Source organism: Puntigrus tetrazona, chromosome 13 (genome assembly GCF_018831695.1).
Source record: "Puntigrus tetrazona isolate hp1 chromosome 13, ASM1883169v1, whole genome shotgun sequence".
Lineage (NCBI taxonomy): Eukaryota > Metazoa > Chordata > Actinopteri > Cypriniformes > Cyprinidae > Puntigrus > Puntigrus tetrazona.
In genome coordinates this window covers 8,303,274-8,324,556 of record NC_056711.1, presented here as the reverse complement: position 1 = coordinate 8,324,556, position 21,283 = coordinate 8,303,274, and the positions used below count along the sequence as shown (strand labels likewise).

Here is a 21,283-nt window from a genome sequence, read left to right as displayed (position 1 = left end):
AGTAAACCTACGTTATTACTAAGTTTTTAGTAAAGATTTTACAGCTGAAAAACTTAAAAATGGATGGCTGCTGAAAAGTCAGCATTGTCACTTTTATAATACATTAATATTATGTAACAGTTTAAATAATTTATACAGTTTTATAGTATTTTGATTAAATGCCACCAAAACATTTAAGTTTTAAATGGTAATGAACAAAACTCAAGGCTACACAAATATTTGCGTGTATTAAAAACATCATATATAAATGGACTGATGCCACGTTTCATCTAGCTTTGACCAAAAGCAAGATATCACACTTTATTCTTTGTATTACATTTGTCTTCAATGAACATTCTTAGGTCAAAAATAAAATATATCAATAAAAGGTTTTATTCCATAGGTGTGTAAATTTCACAGGTTTCAATTAGAAATTTTAAGCAGCAAAAACAGGTAAACATCCAAAAAGATGTTATTGCTTTGGGAAAGAAAATAAAAGTGCAATTTCACACACGCAACTTGGGCTTCAAGCTATTCATACTCAGTTCTGAGTCAAAATACATACAAAGCACATATCTTTAGTTCGACTTTAACACAGAATGTCATATAAAATTCATTAAGCAAAATGTACAGTAGCCGGTCAATCTATATGCAACAGCTCAAATATATATATATTAGATATATATGTATATATATATATTAGATATAGATGAATTTAGATCTCATTTTCTTCAAGCCAGGAAAATAGTTTGGGCATATTTCATAGGAACATGTGAAAACATATTCATATAAAAAACCTTCCAAGCTGGAAGTTCCAACTTTGGGTTAAAAAAGTGCATGATTTGTAAGCATCCTCAATACATCCCCCTTAGTCCACTTCCTCGAGAGCCCATCCCACCAGAGTTGCCATAGAAACCTCCTCCGCGGCCTGCAATGTTTTCATGCCCCCAAAACAAAAGACTTAGATTTGAATGTTGTCTTTGCACCTTCTTCTCCTTATACTTCAACAAAACTATTACATAACAATCTCCACGCAGTCATACTAACCCATTTCGGACGGCCCACTTGAAGTTGAATTCAGGAAAAGCTCAATGTAACGATGTTCTGCAGAGAAGGAAAAGAAAAAAGTGCGGGGATGAATGCGATATTGAAAACAACGGTGGTACGGTTTGAATAAGACAGAGGTTTGGAGACAGCTTACGCATATGGTTCTTGTCTTTTGACATGGCAGATACAGCGTCTTCGTGAGATCCGAACTCAACGTCTGCCTCTCCTGTAGACTTTCCATTAGGTCCTACATCAATGTGCACCCTCACAGGGATTAAAGGGGCAAAGAACTGAAAAGAGCAATTATACTTCACTGTAAGAATATTGGAAGAATGTATGCGCATGAAATGGCAAAATTGGTGTTTCTTACATGTGCGATATCTGCCTCTGTAGCGCGGAAGGGAAGGCCCCTCATGTGCACAAAATGGCCACTGTGAAAGCCTGAGTTTGATTCGCTGCTGTAGCCATGACCACCCATTCTTCCTCTTCCTCGATCATCGCGCACGCGCTCCTCAAACATGCCGTTACCAAAGCAGTAGTTGTTAAAGCCATTGTAGTTGTCAAACCCACCATAACCTTATGGAGAGACAAATCAATCATTTTTTTTACATTACTTCCTGTTAGTGAAAGAACTTTGTGATCGGTAAGATTTTATTTCTTTTTGAAGGTATACTCACCAAAGCTGCATTTATTTGATCAAAAATACAGCAAAAAGCAGCGATATTTTGACATTTTTAGCAGCCAGAAATCATTCTAATATGCTGATTTGCTGCTCAAGAAATATTCATTTTAATACATATTTTTCTTTTGTGGACTGTCTTATACATTGTAATGATTATTTGATAAAATCAGCATTTATTAAAAGATATAAATCTTGTATTGCATTATACATGTCTTCATAACCGGTCTCTTTTGATGAATGTAATGCGCTTTTTACAGATTAAAAGTACAAAATTTTGACTGGCAGCGAACGTAGCCATTAGCTGTTCATCTTCTTAACTCGAACCCAGTGAGAGGTTAGTGAAGTTACAAAGCACTGTTAAAGCAGCATACCGCTGTTGTAACTGCCTCCGCTGCTGTAACCGCCTCCGCTGCGCATCTGGTCCAGGGCAGCACTTCCCCTTCCAGGCCCGGGCCCAAAGAAGCCCCCGCGTCCCATCATGGGTCTGTCATACGGACTAGGCCTCTGTCCCATCATCCTCCGGGGGACCTCGTAGTATGCACGCATTTCATTTCGGCTGCTTTTGAATATCTCTATGTACCTGAGTTTATTGGAAATGCAACATGTTAATGAACTCACAGGCTGCTGAATGTTTTACAGCAATGAGGAAGATTTCAGGGAAGACAGTAATTGGGGCCCACTGACAAAATTCATTATGGCATCACAATAACTGACAGTTTATTGTCGGTTATTGACCAGAGGGAGAAGTAGTAAGTGTCTGAAATTCTGCCCAGTCATAAAAATTTTGCTGTATCCAAAGGCTAATTTCAGACAGTGACAGAATCTTAAAATACTGTAAAGTGCCTGTTAATTAAAAGGCTCCTTTGCTTCCGTGGTTTTTTGCCCAACGACATTATGAAATTATATTTCTGCCTAGTTTTTGTCCCCTCATGACACAGTGTGATGTCAAATTAAACATTTCAAGTGTAATGTCAAGATCATACCATCTTTTTCCAGAGCAGAAAGATGCATGACCCCCCCACCCCACATTTAGAGATAGCATTAGCCCCCAGCCCAGTCTTGCCGGCCCCACCTGTGCCCTATTCTTTCCTTGTGTTTCCCCAGAGCCTTTTCTGCTATCTCCTTTGAGGCAAACTGCACGAAGGCTTCCCCTGTGCTCCTCCCCTGGTAGTCCATCGGCAATGTTATCCCATTTGGCACGATTTTCAACCCTTTAACCCAAGGACAAATAACCCCACATGGGGAGACATGTTAAAGAGCCGCAACATTCTCATCTGCAGAAAATACATCCCCCCCCAATCGAGCCCCTAAATCATTCCCTATGTCAGACAAAAACCCTAGAGCAAACCACAAAGGATAAATCCATGAAATTAAAATCAATCAATTATGTGATGCTGGTGATATATAACGTTAAATATAACCAAAACATGCTTAATAATCTGTGACTAACTATATAAACTAAACAAAAAAAGGAAGAACTGACATGATTCGAGAAATGCAAACCGAAAAACACTATTTTCAGATCTTTTTAAAAGGATGTCCTAGCTATATCTGCAAGTCTAGGAGGTGTTAAAGTGAAACAATAGGTGTACCTGAAAAGAACTGTACAATTTCTTCTTTACTGCAGCCAAACGGCAGTCCTCTTAGACGCAACATGCAACCGCTGCTGCTGTCGTAGTCCGTGGGACCGGAGCGTTTCAGCACCCAATCCATCTCACTACGGTTTGACTTGAACACTGTGGAAGAGTCAAAAAACAGACAATCAACTATTATACCATTTTAACAAACAAATGCACTAACACGTCAACTGCTTTAACTTTTGTACTATTTAAGTCGGCACAAAACAGTCACCTTAGTATATGCAGTATAGGAAGTCAACTGTTTCGTTACCAACATTTTTAAAAATAATTTTTATCTTTTGTGTTCAATAGAAGACAAACCTCACACTGGTTTTGGAACAAGTGGAAGGTGAGTAAATGATTTCTGGGTGAATCATTGCTTCAAATACCATTGTGACTGAATTTCCTACACTGTGTACTGGAAGGTACCTTCGATGTAACGATGACCCATGTATTTACGATCTTTTGCCAAAGCCTTTTTGAAGTCCTCCGATGTCTTCAGCTCCACAAACGCCTCTCCACTCGGCCTTCCCTCTTTGGAGAAGGTAAAACACACCCCGTTCACTTTCCCTACAATGTCACAATCTGTAAGTGGGGGGAAAAAAGGAAAATCACAGCTGCAGCTCTTTTTCTGTGCGCTCGCGTAGAGCGCTGCAAAAGATGCTTTCAGTTTGCATTACCAGAGAAGAAGGAAGCCACTTCCTCTTGTGTGCATGACCAGGGTAAACCACGGATCCGTACCACGTATCCTTCATCATTATGAGACATGTTTACCTTGACAGGACTGTATCTGAAAAACAAGTTAATGTGATGTAATCTAAACTCGATCAAAATAGTTCCGTCTCGACAACCCTGGCAGTGTGTCGAAACCAGTAACTGCCTACCTAGACAGCATTGAGCTAATTAGTCAATACTCTTAACTCGATCCAAATAGTTTGTATTCGTGTTTTCTCTGCACTGACAGCGTTGGCAGTATAAATAGGCAGTATCAAATAATTCCTGGGCATTTCGACAGCGTTTGGTACGTACGTATGACGCCCCAAAAATGCTGTCTAGGCAGGCAAGTCATTATGTTTTGAGACACAGCCATGTTGTCAAGAGCCGTTGGATTCCTTCAAGAGAGGAAGACACAAACAACAATGGCATTGCACACAAACGCAACATGTTTTAGTGCAGTTCGTAATACTGACCACCTTGAATCAGTTTGAGCCTCACATAACGTCATTTTAAGTTATTAGCTAGACAGCCACTACCGGTAGGTCGAAATACGGGAGGGTTTTAAACTTGAGACCAAGCTAACATGGCACACGTTATATATAACATTCCGAAAACAGTTCGGTCATGCATGTCAAACAAAGCACAGCCGAGAACCGCAACTGATCAACTTTATACACAACGACCGTAACATTAGCGAGATATTCTTCTGACAGTACTCAACGACCGACAAGTTGACAGTTTCTGGGACCAAAACCAGCACTTCCGCAATACAAAGTAAACAAAATATAGTCGCCGTTGCGTGCAAACGACCAACTTATACACGAAAAGTTCGAGATGAAGAAATATGCACGAGAATAGCGAATAGCTTCTCACCGTCAAGCGCCGTCCTCTCAGGTAACCCTGAACGATAGTCCGGTGGTCCGGAGTGTCGAAGTCTCGCGAGAACGCGGCCTGTCAGAGGACACTGACCTCGCTGCAGGCGCACCGATCGGTCTGACGTGTGAGCCGAGGCTCCGAGCGCATGTGGCGCATGCATCACTGAAGAGTCTTCAATCGTAGTCACTAGGCTTATACTTAATCCTGTATAAGTCTGCAATGTGTCGCGTTCGAACGCTCCAGACACATAAAAGGGCCGTGTGTGTTACCGCGGGAGACTATCTGCAGCTCTGTAAACAAGCACAGCTGTGGGAAGACTGTGAAGGCCAGTAAAGCTAATTAGAGCTCTCACTTTGATTTTTCCTCCTAAATAACAACAGTCATGAAGGAATCATTTTTCCAGTTTTAGACTGTGCTGACACTGACAGTGGAAAAAAAAAATCAACAATGCATCAATACGAATACAGATCAGCAAGTGCTGTTTAATTAGGCTACTAACGTTTTAATGAATCGTTTGATGCGATGCACTTATTGTGTGCATACATTTTAATTTGAATTCGTATTTCTAAAGGTAACGCTTTATTATAAAGTGTCCTTGTCACAGGTTATATGTTCATTCTATTATAATAGCAATAAATTATGCATAATTACAAGCAACTATCCCTACACCTAACCCTAAGCATATATAGCAAGTACATGTAGTTGATTAATATATAATTACACTGTAACAAGGACACATTAAAATTAAGCGTAACCAATACATAAATAAATATCAGCATGTAATTACATGTAATTAATTTGTGTAATTATATGTATAATTAGGTGCTGCCTGTAACTTTAAAAAGGGGGGTTACACTACCGGGTCAGTTTCAGCAAGCCTCGAAGCAGCACTGGACTGTGACTTGCTAAATGTCACGCTAAACTTGTTACAGCTGTTTTATTCTAGAGTAGAAGCAATGGAGATTCCGATATTTACTGTTGATTCTTTTAGTAATTTACCATTCAAAGGTAATCCTGCTGCAGTATGTCTTATAGAGAATGTAAGTATTACACTGCACAAGACAGTTTTATGCTTTTTAGTTTCTGATTGTTTAAACTAGTGCTGTCAAAATTAGCACATTAATGCATGCAATACTTTTATTATTTCAACTGCCTCAAAACATGTATGATAGTATTTCTTGTACATGAGTCAGATTAAAGAACATGTCTCTGATATGCAGCGGTTTTCAAAACTTTCTTGGAGCATCCCAGCACTGTCCCCCTCAGCTAACACACCCAATTCAGCTCTTCAGGTCATTACAGACTTTAGGACCTGAAGCATGCCAGAAAAGGTAAAGAGTTGTGCTCCCCACAAGTATAGGTCTCTGCAAGAAAGTAATGGGAGTTACCAGACCAGGGGGTGAAGCCAAAACAGAGAGGCATTACCTGATTGGTCTACGTCATAGTGACAGTTATGTTAAGAGGTGGGGTCAGGGAAGGGGTATCGTTTTCATTGCATGATTTAGAAACATGCAGCAGTTTGAAAACGTCCACTTTTACTCTGCAGAGACCATAGTCTTGTATGGAAGGCCATTATAGCCAAAACGTGGTACTAATGAGCTAAAATTAATTAACATTACCTACGGGGTGACCTTGACACAGATTTTTTATTTTAAAGGGTTGCTCTATGCCAAAATGAAGATTTTGTCATTATCAACTTACCCCCATGTCAGACATATTGGATGAAAACTGTCCTATTGACTGTCAAACAGTTTTCACCTTCAAAATGCAAGGATACACGGTAAAAATAAGAATACACATACAGTCCTTGCATTATGGTTGACGCAGAACGGCCAAAATGGTGATACAGTGATGTTGTAGTGCTGAATTGTTATATAAAGTGGTTATTTTTGTTTTCTTTTTATACAAAATGTATTTTGGTGGCTTCATAATGTTACCGTTGAACTACCGATGGCAGATATCCTGATGATACTGTTCTGGACCTTGACGCAATTGTTTGGCAGTCAATGGGACAGTCGCAAGTCTACAGGTTTTCATCCAAAGTATCTTAAAGGGATACTTGGGTATTAAGACTTGTATGGCATAATATAACATGCATTCAGCGAGCTACTGTGATCAGTCGACAGCACTAATTTAAACATGTTAGCAGCTTTAAAGATCAGAATATGAAATGTTTCTCTGTAATGCATTTAGGAGCTGCAAGATGATCTTTATCAGAGCATTGCTGCTGAAATGAATTTATCAGAGACTGCTTTCATCACAAAAAGGAATTCTGTGGATTTTTCTTCAGGTATTCTGCTGCTGAGATGCATGTAGACAACTGCAATACTCAGACAACTCTGATTTACATGCTTTTGGTTTTTCTCTATTTTAAAAGGTTCGAGGTTTGGGTTACGCTGGTTTACTCCCACATGCGAGATGCCGCTATGTGGACATGCTACCCTGGCCTCAGCAGCAGTGCTCTTTTACATGAAAAGTAAGAAACACTTGTTCTTATATTACTATTTAACCAAAGACAATGTACTTTGACTATTCTAAAGGCATAATAATAATCACACAGAAAATATCAACCCTGTACTGGTGTTTGAGACGATGAGTGGAGAGCTTTATGTGCGTCAGCATGAAGAATCTCTAATAATGGACTTCCCCTTAAACAAACCAGACCCCCAGGTATGACCAAAACACAACATGTGGATGCTTTCTTCAAAAAAAAACCTCATATATCTCTTCATGATTAATCAAGTAGTTTTGTATGTGAGTTTTGTGTGTTTTCTTTGCAGGATCAACATGAAATCAAAGGTCTTCTGAAAGTAAGTTAACCAGTTAATAATTTAACATTATGTTAGCTTTTTTAAATGACACAAGGAGAAACAAGCTTTTATGCACACTTTCAGGCCGTAGTAGGAGATGTACCCATTCAGGATGTGTGCTACAATCCAACCACAAGAAACCTGGTGATTCGTCTGGCTGACACATGTGACAGGTACTTCTGGTCATCCAGAGTCTATAGTAAATATAACAAGGAAGAAAATGATATTGAGCATTGGATTGTATTTGTGGATATTAAATGAGATGAATCAATGTCAAGAAACGATTTACTCAAAGCAAAAACAGAGAATTTTTAAAGCAACATCTAAGCATGCAAGAATTAATAGTATGTTGGTAATATTATGCGAAATGGCAGTTTATTTTGTTTGTTTATTTCATAAAATGTTTATTGTTGGCAGATCTGAACTCACATCTTTGAAGCCTGAAGCAAAAGCTCTGTTGAAAAATGACTCTACTGGGAAGATGAACGGTGCCATTGTTACAATGAAGGGAGCTCCAAACACACAACCTGGATATGACTTTTATTCCCGTTACTTTTCTCCGTGGGTAGGGGTCCTTGAAGATCCAGTCTGTGGTAAGATGAAATGATCACAATTATCAAAAAACAGCAACCTACAATAAATGAGGACAAATCTGTGGAAGCTTCCTCGCGTAAAATATAAAGCCATGAATTCAAATACATTATAAAATGATAATGCACAATTCTTAGAGGTTGACTGATGTATGATTTGTCAGTTATTTGGCACAAATAGCTGTTTGCTTGAACTAAAGGGCAGCTCCCTACCTCGCACCTGCTTTGCATCAGCTAAAGACATCCCTGGCTAAAACTATCAGCTATTGGCAAAATAGTGAAAGTGAAAGTGTGACAGTATACATACAATATATGCATGTAATTTCAATTCTATGGCCTTTGTGTGAAGATATTTAAAGAAGGTTGTTAATTTCAACATCGTCTAGTATAGCGCAGTACTGTTTCTTTTTTTTTTTTAAATAGTACAGCACTATTTTAAGTTTTCATTCCATATCCATTTTTAAGAACTGTCAGATGATTAATCGGTATTAGCCTGTGTGCTGCCTAGCTATCAGTATTAGTAAAATCCACTATATGACTTTATTTTATGCTTTAAACAACTAATAATTATTTCTCAAAGGGTCTGCGCATACAGTTCTTGCTGCCTACTGGTCTGAAAAGCTGAACAAAAAGAAGATGTTGGGTAAAGGCCTTTTTCCCTGCTCCGAAGAATGAAAACTGATAAGAACACTAGTCTACATGAAGCATTTAATTAAATGGTTTTCTCCAAAACCTAAAATGCACAATAATCTAATCTCTTCTGTATTGGTGTTTCCAGCATATCAGTGCTCCAGTCGTGGAGGAGAGCTGGGGCTGGAGATCAGGGATGATGGTCGACTCAACATCAGTGGTCGAGCAAAAGTCGTTCTTCAGGGAACTCTTAACATCTAGACAACCTGAAAAACCTTCTCACTGAATGTGTTTATAGCTGAATGGAAAAGGCCATTTTATTTCTTAAAGATTTGCAAACTGATGTTTCATTCACTGAATGGACAAATGTAGTTATTTGCCTGCCGAAATACATTAAAAATGTTTTCTTTTAAAAGTCTGCCAATCTAAATGTTTTAAACATTTTATTGCATTATATTAAAAACATTTACAGTCATAGGTATGCTCTTCTGTGTCAGCCACGACACAAGGATGCACTGTTTCTGTTCAAATCAAAGCATAAATACATAGAAATACACATAGAAAACGTCTGACACAGCGGACACATAAGAGCATGCACAGTTTACATGCAGTGGATATTCTCCAAAATGGTGCTACAGTGACAGATGATGATGATTTTTTTTTTTTTTTTTTTTAAATAAAATACCATTATTATCTCATCCCCTCTATTTTACGGATCACATCACAGTAAAAAGACTTTTCTAAATCTTGAGCCTGTACCTTTAAAGTTGAAGTGAGCTGCTATGTCATCAGGGTCAAAGTCTACCTCGGTCTCAAATACAGCACTAAAAATACTCAAAACATCGAAGAAAAAAACCAGAGAGCTGAAGAGCTGTAATCAATGGAGATTCCAATATTTACTGTTGATGCTTTTACTAATGTGCCTTTTAAAGGTAATCCTGCTGCAATATGTCTCATAGAGAATGTAAGTATTACACTACATATGACAGTCTTCTCTTCACAATGTATAGACTAGTTATTCATGTGTTACTCTGCAATATAATCAAATGTTTCTCTGTAATGCATTTAGGAGCTGCAAGATGATCTTTATCAGAGCATTGCTGCTGAAATGAATTTATCAGATACTGCTTTCATCACAAAAAGGAATTCTGTGGATTTTTCTTCAGGTATTCTGCTGCTGAGATGCATGTAGACAACTGCAATACTCAGACAACTCTGATTTACATGCTTTTGGTTTTTCTCTATTTTAAAAGGTTCAAGGTTTGGGTTACGCTGGTTTACTCCCACATGCGAGGTCCCACTATGTGGACATGCTACCCTGGCCTCAGCAGCAGTGCTCTTTTACATGAAAAGTAAGAAACACTTGTTCTTATATTACTATTTAACCAAAGACACTGGACCGTGACTCTTCTAAAAACACAAAATCATCACACAGAAAATATCAACCCTGTACTGGTGTTTGAGACGATGAGTGGAGAGCTTTATGTGCGTCAGCATGAAGAATCTCTAATAATGGACTTCCCCTTAAACAAACCAGACCCCCAGGTATGACCAAAACACAACATGGACCGCTTGTTCTATAGCCTCTCATGATTAATCAAGTAGTTTTGTATGTGAGTTTTGTGTGTTTTCTTTGCAGGATCAACATGAAATCAAAGATCTTTTGAAAGTAAGTTAACCAGTTAATAATTTAACATTATGTTAGCTTTTTTAAATGACACAAGGAGAAACAAGCTTTTATGCACACTTTCAGGCCATAGTAGGAGATGTACCCATTCAGGATGTGTGCTACAATCCAACCACAAGAAACCTGGTGATTCGTCTGGCTGACACATGTGACAGGTACTTCTGGTCATCCAGAGGCATTTCTGAAAATAACAGGAAGAAAACGATATTGTGAATGGTCTTGTATTTGCGCATATTAAATTAGATTAAAAACATTTCAAGAGAGAGAAGCTAATTTTTTGTGCCAAGTACATTTTAAAAAGCAACAGCGAAGAGACAAGAATAGTATGTTGGTAATATTGTCTAAAATGGCAGTTAAGTTTTGTATCTAGATCATCATGTGAGGTTGTTGACTGTTTATTGTTGGCAGATCTGAACTCACATCTTTGAAGCCTGAAGAAAAAGCTCTGTTGAAAAATGACTCTACTGGGAAGATGAACGGTGCCATTGTTACAATGAAGGGAGCTCCAAACACACAACCTGGATATGACTTTTATTCCCGTTACTTTGCTCCTTGGTTAGGGGTCCTTGAAGATCCAGTCTGTGGTAAGATGAAATGATCACTTCTTCTTCTTCTTCTTCTTCCTCCGCTTATCCGGGGCCGGGTCGCGGGGGCAACAGTCTAAGCAGGGACGCCCAGACTCCCCTCTCCCCAGACACTTCCTCCAGCTCTTCCGGGGGAACACCGAGGCGCTCCCAGGCCAGCCGAGAGACATATTTCCTCCAGCGTGTCCTAGGTCTTCCCCGGGGCCTCCTCCCGGTGGGACATGCCCGGAAAACCTCCCTTGGGAGGTGTCCGAGAGGCATCCGGAACAGATGCCCAAGCCACCTCAGCTGGCCTCTCTCGATGTGGAGGAGCAGCGGGTCTATTCCGAGCTCCTCCCGAGTGACTGAACTCCTCACCCTATCTCTAAGGGAGCGCCCAGCCACCCTACGGAGGAAACTCATTTCGGCCGCTTGTATCTGGGATCTCGTCCTTTCGGTCATGACCCAAAGCTCATGACCATAGGTGAGAGTAGGAACGAAGATCGACCGGTAAATCGAGAGCTTCGCCTTGCGGCTCAGCTCCTTCTTCACCATGACAGACCAGTACAGCGACCGCATTACTGCAGAAGCTGCACCGATTCGTCTGTCGATCTCTCGTTCCATCCTTCCCTCACTCGTGAACAAGACCCCAAGATACTTAAACTCCTCCACCTGAGGCAGGAACTCCCCACCAACCTGAAGGGGTCAAGCCACCCTTGTCCGACTGAGAACCATGGCCTCAGACTTAGAGGTGCTGATTCTCATCCCAGCCGCTTCACACTCAGCTGCAAACCGCCCCAGCGCACACTGTAGGTCTTGGCCAGATGCAGCCAACAGAACAACATCATCAGCAAAAAGCAGAGAAGCTATTCTGTGGTCTCCAAACCAGACCCCCTCCGGCCCCCGGCTGCGCCTAGAAATCCTGTCCATAAAAATAATGAACAGGACCGGTGACAAAGGGCAGCCCTGTCGGAGTCCAACATGCACTGGGAACAAGTCTGACTTAATGTCGGCAATGCGAACCGAGCTCCTGCTCTGATCACACAGGGATCGGACAGCCCTTAGCAAAGGGCCCCTTACCCCATATTCCCAGAGCACCCCCCACAGGACACTACGAGGAACCTGGTCGAATGCCTTCTCCAAATCCACAAAACACATGTGGACTGGTTGGGCAAACTCCCAGGAACCCTCCAGCATCCTGAAGAGGGTATAGAGCTGGTCCAGTGTTCCACGTCCAGGACGAAACCCGCATTGTTCCTCTTGAAGCTGAGGTTCAACTATAGGACGCATTCTATTCTCCAGTACCCTGGCATAGACTTTCCCAGGGAGGCTGAGAAGTGTGATCCCCCTATAGTTGGTGCACACCCTCCGGTCCCCCTTCTTAAAAAGAGGAACCACCACCCCGGTCTGCCAGTCCAGAGGCACTGTCCCCCGCGTCCATGCGATGCTGCAGAGGCATGTCAGCCAAGACAGCCCTACAACATCCAGAGACCTGAGGTACTCCGGGCGGATCTCGTCCACACCTGGTGCCTTGCCACCGAGGAGCTTCTCAACAACCTCAGTGACCTCAGCCAGGGTGATGGTCGAGTCCCCACCCAGGTCCCCGGCCTCTGCTCCCTCAGTGGAAGACGAGTTGGCGGGATTGAGGAGGTCCTCAAAGCATTCCTTCCACCGCCCGACAATATCCCCAGTCGAGGTTAGCAGGTTCCCACCAGCACTGTATATGGTGTTGGCAGGGCACTGCTTCCCTTTTCTGAGGCGTCTGACGGTTTGCCAGAACCTCTTTGAGGCCGTCCGATAGTCATTCTCCATGGCCTCCCCGAACTCCTCCCAGACCCGAGTTTTTGCCTGCACAACCACCCGGCTAGCGGTCCGCTTGGCCCACCGGTACCTGTCAGCTGCCTCAGGAGTCCCATGAGCCAACCAGGCCCGATAGGACTCCTTCTTCAGCTTGACGGCATCCCTTACTTCCGATGTCCACCATCGGGTTCGGGGATTGCCGCCACGACATGCACCGGAGACTTTACGGCCACAGCGCCGGACGGCTGCGTCGACCAAAGAGGTAGAGAACGTGGTCTACTCAGACTCAATGTCTCCAGCCTCCCTCGGGATCCGGTCTAAGCTCTGCCGGAGGCGGGAGTTGAAGATCTCCCTGACAGGGGTCTCTGCCAAACGTTCCCAACAGACCCTCACGGTGCGTTTGGGCCTGCCAAGTCTGTCTGGCCTCCTCCCCCGCCAACGGATCCAACTCACCACCAGGTGGTGATCAGTTGACAGCTCCGCCCCTCTCTTCACCCGAGTGTCCAAGACATGAGGCCGGAGATCGGATGATACAACCACAAAGTTGATCATCGACTTCCACCCTAGGGTGTCCTGATGCCACGTGTACTGGTGGACACCCTTATGCTTGAACATGGTGTTCGTTATGGACAGACCGTGACTAGCACAGAATTCCAACAACAGAACCCCACTCAGGTTTAGATTGGGGGGGCCGTTCCTCCCAATCACGCCCCTCCAGGTGTCACTAGCATTACCAACGTGAGCGTTGAAGTCCCCCAGCAGGACGACAGAGTCCCCGGTTGGAGCACTTTCCAGCACCCCTCCCAAGGACTCCAAGAAGGCCGGGTACTCTACACTGCCATTCGGCCCGTAGGCACAAATGACAGTGAGAGTCCTCCCCCCAACCCGAAGTCGCAGGGAGGCGACCCTCTTGTCCACCGGGTTAAACTCCAACACATGGCGGCTAAGCTGGGGAGCTATGAGCAAGCCCACACCAGCCTGCCGCCTCTCACTGCGGGCAACACCAGAGTAGTGGAGAGTCCAGCCCCTTTCGAGGAGATGGGTTCCAGAGCCCAAGCAGTGCGTGGAGGTGAGCCCGACTATATCTAGTCGGTATCTCTCGACCTCCCGCAACAACTCAGGCTCCTTCCACCCCAGAGAGGTAACGTTCCATGTCCCTAGAACTAGATTCTGAGTCCAGGGGTTGGACTGCCGAGGTCCCCGCCTTCGACTGCTACCCAAACCACAAGGCACCGGCCCCTTACGGTCCCTCCTGCAGGTGGTGGGCCCACGGGAAGATGGCCCCACGTCGCTGTTTCGGGCTGAGCCCGGCCGGGTCCCGTGGGGCAAGACCCGGCCACCAGGCGCTTGCATGCCGGCCCCAGCCACAGGCCTGGCTCCATGGCGGGGCCCCGGCTGCGCCATACCGGGCGACGTTGCGACTCTAGTATGGTTTTTCTCCATAAGGGTGAGGTGGACCGCTCTTTGTCTGGCTTGTCACCTAGGACCTGTTTGCCTTGGGAGACCCTACCAGGAGCATATAGCCCCGGACAACCTAGCTCCTAGGGTCATTCAGGCACTCAAACCCCTCCACCGCGTTAAGGTGGCGATCCTCGGAGGGGTGAAATCTGAAATGATCACAATTATCAAAAAACAGCAACCTACAATAAATGAGGACAAATCTGTAGAAGCCTCCTCTTGTGAATATAAAGCCACGATTTACAAATAAATAGCTTATAAATGGAAATGCACAATTATAGTCATAATAAACATAATATGAACATGCTTCATGCTTTAAACAACTAATAATTATTTCTCAAAGGGTCTGCGCATACAGTTCTTGCTGCCTACTGGTCTGAAAAGCTGAACAAAAAGAAGATGTTGGGTAAAGGCCTTTTTCCCTGCTCTGAAGAATGAAAACTGATAAGAACACTAGTCTACATGAAGCATTTAATTAAATGGTTTTCTCCAAAACCTAAAATGCACAATAATCTAATCTCTTCTGTATTGGTGTTTCCAGCATATCAGTGCTCCAGTCGTGGAGGAGAGCTGGGGCTGGAGATCAGGGATGATGGTCGACTCAACATCAGTGGTCGAGCAAAAGTCGTTCTTCGGGGAACTCTTAACATCTAGACAACCTGTAAAACCTTCTCACTGAATGTGTTTATAGCTGAATGGAAATACATAAATTTTTTTCCCTAACGATCTTCAAACTGATGTTTCGTTCATTGAATGGACAATTGTGGTTATTTGAGCGCCAAAATACAATAAAAAAAGATGTGCTTTTAAAAGTCTGGTGATCTAAATGGATTTTTTCCCACAAATGGTCTATTTTACAGTCATAGGGAGGAACTCAAAGGGTTACTCCACCCCAGAATTAAAATTGACATTAATCACTTATGTCTTTTTTTTCTCTCAGAATAAGATATTTTAGATGAAAACTAGAAGGCTTGTGACAGTGCCACTGACTGCCAAGTATAAAAGACATCGTCAGATTAGTCCATCTACCATCAGTGGTTCAATCTGAATGTTATGTTATGAGCCATGAATACTTTTTGTTCACAAAGAAAATAAAAAAAGCAACTTTATTCAAAAATGTATCTCATCTGTGTTTCTCCGTAGCACCATTTTTGGAGAGCATGACACAAGGATGCACTGTTTCCGTTCAAATCAAAGCATACATACACATGGAAAACGTATCCCTGTGTTGCGGCTGATACAGAAGAGCATACAGTTTACATGCAGTCGATATTCTCCAAAATGGTGCTACAGTGACACACAGAGACACTGATAACTTTTTTTCTTATATAATAACAAATTTCCATTATTATCTCATCCACTCTATTTTATGGATCACATCACAGTAAAAATACTTTTCTAAATCTTGAGCCTGTACCTTTAAAGTTGAAGTGAGCTGCTATGTCATCAGGGTCAAAGTCTACCTCGGTCTCAAATACAGCACTAAAAATACTCAAAACATCGAAGAAAAAAACAGAGAGCTGAAGAGCTGTAATCAATGGAGATTCCAATATTTACTGTTGATGCTTTTACTAATGTGCCTTTTAAAGGTAATCCTGCTGCAATATGTCTCATAGAGAATGTAAGTATTACACTACATAAGACAGTCTTCTCTTCACAATGTATAGACTAGTTATTCATGTGTTACTCTGCAATATAATCAAATGTTTTTCTGTAATGCATTTAGGAGCTGCAAGATGATCTTTATCAGAGCATTGCTGCTGAAATGAATTTATCAGAGACTGCTTTCATCACAAAAAGGAATTCTGTGGATTTTTCTTCAGGTATTCTGCTGCTGAGATGCATTTAGACAACTGCAATACTCAGACAACTCTGATTTACATGCTTTTGGTTTTTCTCTATTTTAAAAGGTTCGAGGTTTGGGTTACGCTGGTTTACTCCCACATGCGAGGTCCCACTATGTGGACATGCTACCCTGGCCTCAGCAGCAGTGCTCTTTTACATGAAAAGTAAGAAACACTTGTTCTTATATTACTATTTAACCAAAGACAGTGTACTTTGACTATTCTAAAGGCATAATAATAATCACACAGAAAATATCAACCCTATACTGGTGTTTGAGACGATGAGTGGAGAGCTTTATGTGCGTCAGCATGAAGAATCTCTAATAATGGACTTCCCCTTAAACAAACCAGACCCCCAGGTATGACCAAAACACAACATGTGGATGCTTTCTTCAAAAGAACCTCATATATCTCTTCATGATTAATCAAGTAGTATTGAATGTGAGTTTTGTGTGTTTTCTTTGCAGGATCAACATGAAATCAAAGGTCTTCTGAAAGTAAGTTAACCAGTTAATAATTTAACATTATGTTAGCTTTTTTAAATGACACAAGGAGAAACAAGCTTTTATGCACACTTTCAGGCCGTAGTAGGAGATGTACCCATTCAGGATGTGTGCTACAATCCAACCACAAGAAACCTGGTGATTCGTCTGGCTGACACATGTGACAGGTACTTCTGGTCATCCAGAGGCATTTCTGAAAATAACAGGAAGAAAACGATATTATGAATGGTCTTGTATTTGCGCATATTAAATTAGATTAGATTAAAAACATTTCAAGAGAGAGAAGCTAATTTTTTGTGCCAAGTACATTTTAAAAAGCAACAGCGAGGAGACAAGAATAGTATGCTGGTAATATTGTCTAAAATGGCAGTTAAGTTTTGTATCTAGATCATCATGTGAGGTTGTTGACTGTTTATTGTTGGCAGATCTGAACTCACATCTTTGAAGCCTGAAGAAAAAGCTCTGTTGAAAAATGACTCTACTGGGAAGATGAACGGTGCCATTGTTACAATGAAGGGAGCTCCAAACACACAACCTGGATATGACTTTTATTCCCGTTACTTTGCTCCTTGGTTAGGGGTCCTTGAAGATCCAGTCTGTGGTAAGATGATATGATCACAATTATCAAAAAACAGCAACCTACAATAAATGAGGACAAATCTGTAGGAGCTTCCTCTTGTGAATATAAAGCCACGATTTACAAATAAATAGCTTATAAATGGAAATGCTCATTTATAGTCATAATAAACGTAATATGAACATGCTTCATGCTTTAAACAACTAATAATTATTTCTCAAAGGGTCTGCGCATACAGTTCTTGCTGCCTACTGGTCTGAAAAGCTGAACAAAAAGAAGATGTTGGGTAAAGGCCTTTTTCCCTGCTCTGAAGAATGAAAACTGATAAGAACACTAGTCTACATGAAGCATTTAATTAAATGGTTTTCTCCAAAACCTAAAATGCACAATAATCTAATCTCTTCTGTATTGGTGTTTCCAGCATATCAGTGCTCCAGTCGTGGAGGAGAGCTGGGGCTGGAGATCAGGGATGATGGTCGACTCAACATCAGTGGTCGAGCAAAAGTCGTTCTTCAGGGAACTCTTAACATCTAGACAACCTGAAAAACCTTCTCACTGAATGTGTTTATAGCTGAATGGAAATACATAAATTTTTTTCCCTAACGATCTTCAAACTGATGTTTCGTTCATTGAATGGACAATTGTGGTTATTTGAGCGCCAAAATACAATAAAAAAAGATGTGCTTTTAAAAGTCTGGTGATCTAAATGGATTTTTTCCCCCAAATTGTCTATTTTACAGTCGTAGGGAGGAACTCAATGGGTTACTCCACCCCAGAATTAAAATTGTCATTAATCACATATGTCTTTTTTTTTTCTCTCAGAATAAGATATTTTGGATGAAAACTAGAAGGCTTGTGACAGTGCCACTGACTGCCAAGTATAAAAGACATCGTCAGATTAGTCCATCTACCATCAGTGGTTCAATCTGAATGTTATGTTATGAGCCATGAATACTTTTTGTTCACAAAGAAAATAAAAAAAGCAACTTTATTCAAAAATGTATCTCATCTGTGTTTCTCCGTAGCACCATTTTGGAGAGCCGCGACACAAGGATGCACTGTTTCCGTTCAAATCAAAGCATACATACACATGGAAAACGTATCCCTGTGTTGCGGCTGATACAGAAGAGCATACAGTTTACATGCAGTCGATATTCTCCAAAATGGTGCTACAGTGACACACAGAGACACTGATAACTTTTTTTCTTATATAATAACAAATTTCCATTATTATCTCATCCACTCTATTTTATGGATCACATCACAGTAAAAATACTTTTCTAAATCTTGAGCCTGTACCTTTAAAGTTGAAGTGAGCTGCTATGTCATCAGGGTCAAAGTCTACCTCGGTCTCAAATACAGCACTAAAAATACTCAAAACATCGAAGAAAAAAACAGAGCTGAAGAGCTGTAATCAATGGAGATTCCAATATTTACTGTTGATGCTTTTACTAATGTGCCTTTTAAAGGTAATCCTGCTGCAATATGTCTCATAGAGAATGTAAGTATTACACTACATAAGACAGTCTTCTCTTCACAATGTATAGACTAGTTATTCATGTGTTACTCTGCAATATAATCAAATGTTTCTCTGTAATGCATTTAGGAGCTGCAAGATGATCTTTATCAGAGCATTGCTGCTGAAATGAATTTATCAGAGACTGCTTTCATCACAAAAAGGAATTCTGTGGATTTTTCTTCAGGTATTCTGCTGCTGAGATGCATGTAGACAACTGCAATACTCAGACAACTCTGATTAACATGCTTTTGGTTTTTCTATATTTTAAAAGGTTCAAGGTTTGGGTTACGCTGGTTTACTCCCACAAATGAGGTCCCACTATGTGGACATGCTACCCTGGCCTCAGCAGCAGTGCTCTTTTACATGAAAAGTAAGAAACACTTGTTCTTATATTACTATTTAACCAAAGACAATGTACTTTGACTATTCTAAAGGCATAATAATAATCACACAGAAAATATCAACCCTGTACTGGTGTTTGAGACGATGAGTGGAGAGCTTTATGTGCGTCAGCATGAAGAATCTCTAATAATGGACTTCCCCTTAAACAAACCAGACCCCCAGGTATGACCAAAACACACCTTGGGCCTCATTTATAAAGCATGCATATGTACAGATTTGATCGTAGTGTGTGTACGAGTAAATCAAATTTATACATGACTAGTCATTTATACATTTATATTGTACATACACATATCGGAGAAATTAATGTAAGATCAAATTTCGTATAGTTTCTATGCAACATTTTATAAATTAGGCCCCTTGTGGATGCTTAAAATGAAGCTCATAACCTTTAATGACTAATCAAGTAGTTTTGTATATGAGATTTGTGTTTTATTTGCAGGATCAACATGAAATCAAGGATCTTTTGAAAGTAAGTTGCGAGTACATTTAAAAGTATACAAAAACAAAAAGTGTAGAAGTGTTGGAGTGTGCAAAGTCTATAAAGGCTGCTTAATTTTTTCCATATTATTTGAGTAAGTTGTAAGTAATTTAACATTGTGTTAGTTTTTTTTTTTTTTAAATGACAAGAAAAATCAAGCTTTTATGCACACTTTCAGGCCGTAGTAGGAGATGTACCCATTCAGGATGTGTGCTACAATCCAACCACAAGAAAATTGATGATTCGTCTGGCTGACACATGTGACAGGTACTTCTGGTCATCCAGAGGCATTTCTGAAAATAACAGGAAGAAAATACATTAAGAATGGTCTTGTATTTGTGCATATTAAATTAAATGAGAAATGTCATGAAAAAGAAGCAAATCTTGTACAAAATAGATAAAAATGTTTTTAGGTTGTTGACTGTTTATTGTTGGCAGATCTGAACTTACATCTTTGACGCCTGAAGAAAAAACTCTATTGAAAAATGACTCTACTGGGAAGATTAAAGGTGTTATTGTTACAATGAAGGGAGCTCCAAACACACAACCTGGATATGACTTTTATTCCCGTTACTTTGCTCCTTGGTTAGGGATCTTTGAAGATCCAGTCTGTGGTAAGATGATATGATCACAATTATCAAAAAACAGCAACCTATAATAAATGAGGACAAATCTGTAGAAGCCTCCTCTTGTGAATATAAAGCCACGATTTCAAATAAATAGCTTATAAATGGAAATGCACAATTATAGTCATAATTAAACATAATACGAACATGCTTCATGCTTAAAACAACTAATAATTATTTCTCAAAGGGTCTGCGCATACAGTTCTTGCTGCCTACTGGTCTGAAAAGCTGAACAAAAAGAAGATGTTGGGTAAAGGCCTTTTTCCCTGCTCTGAAGAATGAAAACTGATAAGAACACTAGTCTACGTGAAGCATTCAATTAAATGGTTTTCTCCAAAACCTAAAATGCACAATAATCTAATCTCTTCTGTATTGGTGTTCCCAGCATATCAGTGCTCCAGTCGTGGAGGAGAGCTGGGGCTGGAGATCAGGGATGATGGTCGACTCAACATCAGTGGTCGAGCAAAAGTCGTTCTTCGGGGAACTCTTAAAATCTAGATTTTTTTTTTTCCCTGCAAACTGATGTTTCGCTCACTTAGTGGACTTACTGTATGTGCCAACATAGAATAAAAAAACCCAACTGGTTTTAAAATTCAAATTGCATGTTTTATTAATTTTATTGCAAAATATGAATAAAATTGTCTGCTGGGCAGAGTAAGGCTTTCTTATATTAATTGAGGATGCAACCAATCAGGGCTACAGTCATAGGGAGTAACTGAAACGAGAGATGAGAGATGATGGTTGACTGAACATCACTCATCAGTCATTTATCATCATGCAGGGGAATCCCAGCAACTGCTCTGACGGAGAGCTACAAGCTGCCTTTTCATTTAGATTGAATAACAAAGTCTACATTTTCAAAGACAATAAAAA

General features: G+C 40.9%; 5 protein-coding genes across 7 annotated transcripts; 4 read left to right on the top strand and 1 right to left on the bottom strand.

The window, feature by feature from the left end:
- Positions 1 to 349: 349 nt before the first annotated feature.
- hnrnph3 (heterogeneous nuclear ribonucleoprotein H3 (2H9)) lies at positions 350 to 5,059 on the bottom strand. 3 transcript variants are annotated; one of them, XM_043255659.1, is made up of 10 exons: positions 4,918 to 5,059; positions 4,008 to 4,117; positions 3,757 to 3,912; positions 3,301 to 3,444; positions 2,781 to 2,919; positions 2,080 to 2,288; positions 1,397 to 1,602; positions 1,181 to 1,316; positions 1,027 to 1,083; positions 350 to 907 (listed from the first exon to the last, which is right to left on the bottom strand). In XM_043255659.1, exons 2-10 carry the CDS (start codon positions 4,093 to 4,095, stop codon positions 834 to 836), a joined length of 1,209 nt encoding a protein of 402 aa, XP_043111594.1. In that variant the 5' UTR covers positions 4,096 to 4,117; positions 4,918 to 5,059; the 3' UTR covers positions 350 to 833. The 3 variants fall into 3 exon arrangements, with proteins under 3 accessions (XP_043111594.1, XP_043111595.1, XP_043111596.1); XM_043255660.1 differs by having other exon boundaries at positions 3,757 to 3,897; XM_043255661.1 differs by lacking the exons at positions 2,781 to 2,919; positions 3,757 to 3,912; positions 4,008 to 4,117; positions 4,918 to 5,059 and having other exon boundaries at positions 3,301 to 3,436.
- A 682-nt stretch (positions 5,060 to 5,741) lies between these two features.
- LOC122356684 (phenazine biosynthesis-like domain-containing protein) lies at positions 5,742 to 9,368 on the top strand. Its single transcript, XM_043255664.1, has 9 exons — positions 5,742 to 5,960; positions 7,114 to 7,210; positions 7,298 to 7,396; positions 7,481 to 7,590; positions 7,701 to 7,730; positions 7,815 to 7,903; positions 8,148 to 8,323; positions 8,901 to 8,963; positions 9,099 to 9,368. Exons 1-9 carry the CDS (start codon positions 5,877 to 5,879, stop codon positions 9,209 to 9,211), a joined length of 861 nt encoding a protein of 286 aa, XP_043111599.1. The 5' UTR covers positions 5,742 to 5,876; the 3' UTR covers positions 9,212 to 9,368.
- A 364-nt stretch (positions 9,369 to 9,732) lies between these two features.
- On the top strand, positions 9,733 to 15,120 carry LOC122356681 (phenazine biosynthesis-like domain-containing protein). Its single transcript, XM_043255662.1, has 9 exons — positions 9,733 to 9,914; positions 10,020 to 10,116; positions 10,204 to 10,302; positions 10,386 to 10,495; positions 10,590 to 10,619; positions 10,704 to 10,792; positions 11,046 to 11,221; positions 14,802 to 14,864; positions 15,000 to 15,120. The coding sequence occupies exons 1-9, from the start codon at positions 9,831 to 9,833 to the stop codon at positions 15,110 to 15,112; spliced, it is 861 nt and encodes a 286-aa protein (XP_043111597.1). The 5' UTR covers positions 9,733 to 9,830; the 3' UTR covers positions 15,113 to 15,120.
- Positions 15,121 to 15,907: 787 nt separating this feature from the next.
- On the top strand, positions 15,908 to 18,074 carry LOC122356683 (phenazine biosynthesis-like domain-containing protein). The gene is made up of 9 exons (XM_043255663.1): positions 15,908 to 16,079; positions 16,185 to 16,281; positions 16,369 to 16,467; positions 16,552 to 16,661; positions 16,770 to 16,799; positions 16,884 to 16,972; positions 17,231 to 17,406; positions 17,606 to 17,668; positions 17,804 to 18,074. Exons 1-9 carry the CDS (start codon positions 15,996 to 15,998, stop codon positions 17,914 to 17,916), a joined length of 861 nt encoding a protein of 286 aa, XP_043111598.1. The 5' UTR covers positions 15,908 to 15,995; the 3' UTR covers positions 17,917 to 18,074.
- A 634-nt stretch (positions 18,075 to 18,708) lies between these two features.
- Positions 18,709 to 21,064, top strand: LOC122356685 (phenazine biosynthesis-like domain-containing protein). Its single transcript, XM_043255665.1, has 9 exons — positions 18,709 to 18,883; positions 18,989 to 19,085; positions 19,173 to 19,271; positions 19,356 to 19,465; positions 19,746 to 19,775; positions 19,963 to 20,051; positions 20,223 to 20,398; positions 20,598 to 20,660; positions 20,796 to 21,064. Exons 1-9 carry the CDS (start codon positions 18,800 to 18,802, stop codon positions 20,906 to 20,908), a joined length of 861 nt encoding a protein of 286 aa, XP_043111600.1. The 5' UTR covers positions 18,709 to 18,799; the 3' UTR covers positions 20,909 to 21,064.
- Positions 21,065 to 21,283: the final 219 nt, after the last annotated feature.